The 2,337-nt window shown below is 37.7% G+C and overlaps 1 protein-coding gene across 1 annotated transcript; it reads right to left on the bottom strand.

The window, feature by feature from the left end:
• Window positions 1-1,368: 1,368 nt before the first annotated feature.
• LOC131675193 (uncharacterized) lies at window positions 1,369-2,028 on the bottom strand. The gene has a single exon (XM_058954088.1). The coding sequence runs from the start codon at window positions 2,026-2,028 to the stop codon at window positions 1,369-1,371; it is 660 nt and encodes a 219-aa protein (XP_058810071.1).
• Between the last annotated feature and the right edge of the window lie 309 nt (window positions 2,029-2,337).

The following is a 2,337-nucleotide window of genomic DNA, read 5'->3' as shown; positions in this document are numbered from 1 at the left end:
ATACATCAACATCATTATTTTTCAATTGTTCATTAGCATTCAATGCTTCTTCCAATCCACTATCATATAATTTTTCTAATGGTTTTTCCTCTTTTTTAGATAATTCTCGTATGTCATAGCTATCTTTTTCTTCTTTTTTAGGTTGCAATAATTTTTTACGTTTGGTTTTTCTCTGCTGACTAAGTGTTGTTTCATCAACCAACTTTTCAAGTGGTTCAATCACAGGCTTGAAAGTCTCTTTGACAAATTTTTCAGTTACTAATTTGTCAGACTTCAACAAATTATATTTATGTTTTATGGCTTCGCGAGCTTTTTCCACTTGACGAAGAATACCAATCTGTTAACCTAACTCAGTCATGTTGTCTATTTGCAAATGTTGTCTACTGTCGGTTTTATGTTGAGTGATTCGCATTTATAATGAACTTATCAAAACCTTTTCTGAATCTGCCAGCATCTATTTTTCGATCCTTGTCAATTACAAGAAAGCTGTAATCTTCTTTCCAACACGAAGAACAAATTTCTTTAAAACATTGCTATGACATATCACATGATCATTATAGATATGTTTTAAATTCATATCATCTTGGCGGAAAATTATTAAAAAATTCACATTATCTCTCACTAAGTGTTTGGATACTTGAGCATATGATTGACATAAGTAAAAGCAATCAACATTTCTATGTCTTCCCATACAATAAAAAGCTTTCACATTATCTTGTTTCTCACAAGCAATGTCATCAAAAATCATAATAGAATTTGGACGTGCTTCGTATGGTGATACAACGAGATCATGCTCGCTAAAAGGTAAGTAGTCAACACCTTTGATGGGTTCAAGAAGTTGCTCAAGAAATTTGTATTTTGGTTGATTAAGCGACTTAGAATATATGTAAATATTTTCAAACTTTACACCATTAGGATGGGTTAAAAGAGCTAAGAGCGCATTCGTCTTACCACAACTAGATGCACCACAACATACTGCACGTATGCTGTCGGGCAATAGATCCCCATGTCTTTTACTTTTCTTTTCACTTTTGTCTGTCAACGCGTCAAAATTTATCACAGGAAGCATGAGAGACTGTTCCTCTACATCCATCTCACTCTAAATTCTGAATCACAACTGATAATCTATGCTATAAAAGAGTGTTTTTAAAAGTGTAAGGAACGGGGAATAGTAGGGTAAATGAAGAGACTCTCTGTGCGATCAAATACAGATTTAATTAGCTCCGTAAACTTGGAACAACCTCCCGAGACCTGTTACTCATATCGCGTGTCTCTCCATACTGAGGCGCTCAGCGCGCTCTCTCGCACTCGACACTTGCGCCGCTCACGCCGCTGATTCGCAGAAAAAATACATCGGCTCATTCCAGATCATTCCAAACATCCTCCCACCTTGAGTCCTTGACTCAATGACACCAAAAATTGATAATAATTAGGTTTCTTAACCACACGTCCACTCCTGGTTTTTACTACATTTGGACTAGGTTCAAACTTATTTTCCTCCGCAGCTGTTTTGTCGTTCATCGATTGCTCTTTACCACACATTAACTCTATTTCTTTTCTATCCTCGCAACCAATTTCCAAAGGGTATATACGCTGCAATGGACGCTTTAAAATTCCGTCTTTGGTTTTCAATACTGCTACTCTAGCTACGCCGTCGCGACCTTGAATCAATTTCTCAATTTTTGCTAAAGGCCAATCAATACGTTTTTTGTTGTCATCGCCGATCAGAACAACCTCGCCGACTTTTATTGAGCGAGACTCTTTTACACTATTACTTTTTAGTATCAGCCGACTCAAATATTCCGTGCGAAAACGTTGGCGCAAGTGTTCTATTATTTCTTGCTTTTTTCTATAGCTAGCAGTCAAATTTACTTTATTGATAATATCTAAGTCAGGATTTTCGAAGCCTTTGTTTTCGCGCAGAAACATTGATGGAGTTAATGGTATCAAATCGTTCGCGTCTTCGGAAACATGGGTCAAGGGTCGCGAATTTATTGTATTTTCGCAGTCGCAGAGAACTGTACACATTTCTTCATATGTGAGACAACTCTTTCCAAGCACTTTGCGCAAGATGACTTTACCATTCCAACTAATTTTTCCCACCAGCCTCCCCACCATGGTGCCGAGGGTGGATTAAAGTGCCACGTTATTCTCTGTGCTGAGCTATACGTCTCTATGACTTTCCAATTAAGATTTGATAACGCAGAATCCGCTCCAACAAAGTTCGTTCCGTTATCACAATAAATATCGACCGGACGTCCACGACGATCGATGAAGCGACGCAACGCCATCAAAAACGTCATTGTCGATAGAGACGTAACTAATTCTAGATGTACC

This window comes from Phymastichus coffea, unplaced genomic scaffold (assembly GCF_024137745.1).
Source record: "Phymastichus coffea isolate CEN01 unplaced genomic scaffold, Cenicafe_Pcof_1.1 PCOF00017, whole genome shotgun sequence".
In the NCBI taxonomy this organism is placed as follows: Eukaryota; Metazoa; Arthropoda; class Insecta; order Hymenoptera; family Eulophidae; genus Phymastichus; species Phymastichus coffea.
Note: the sequence above shows the minus strand (reverse complement) of the source record. Positions and strands in the feature narration are given on the sequence as shown.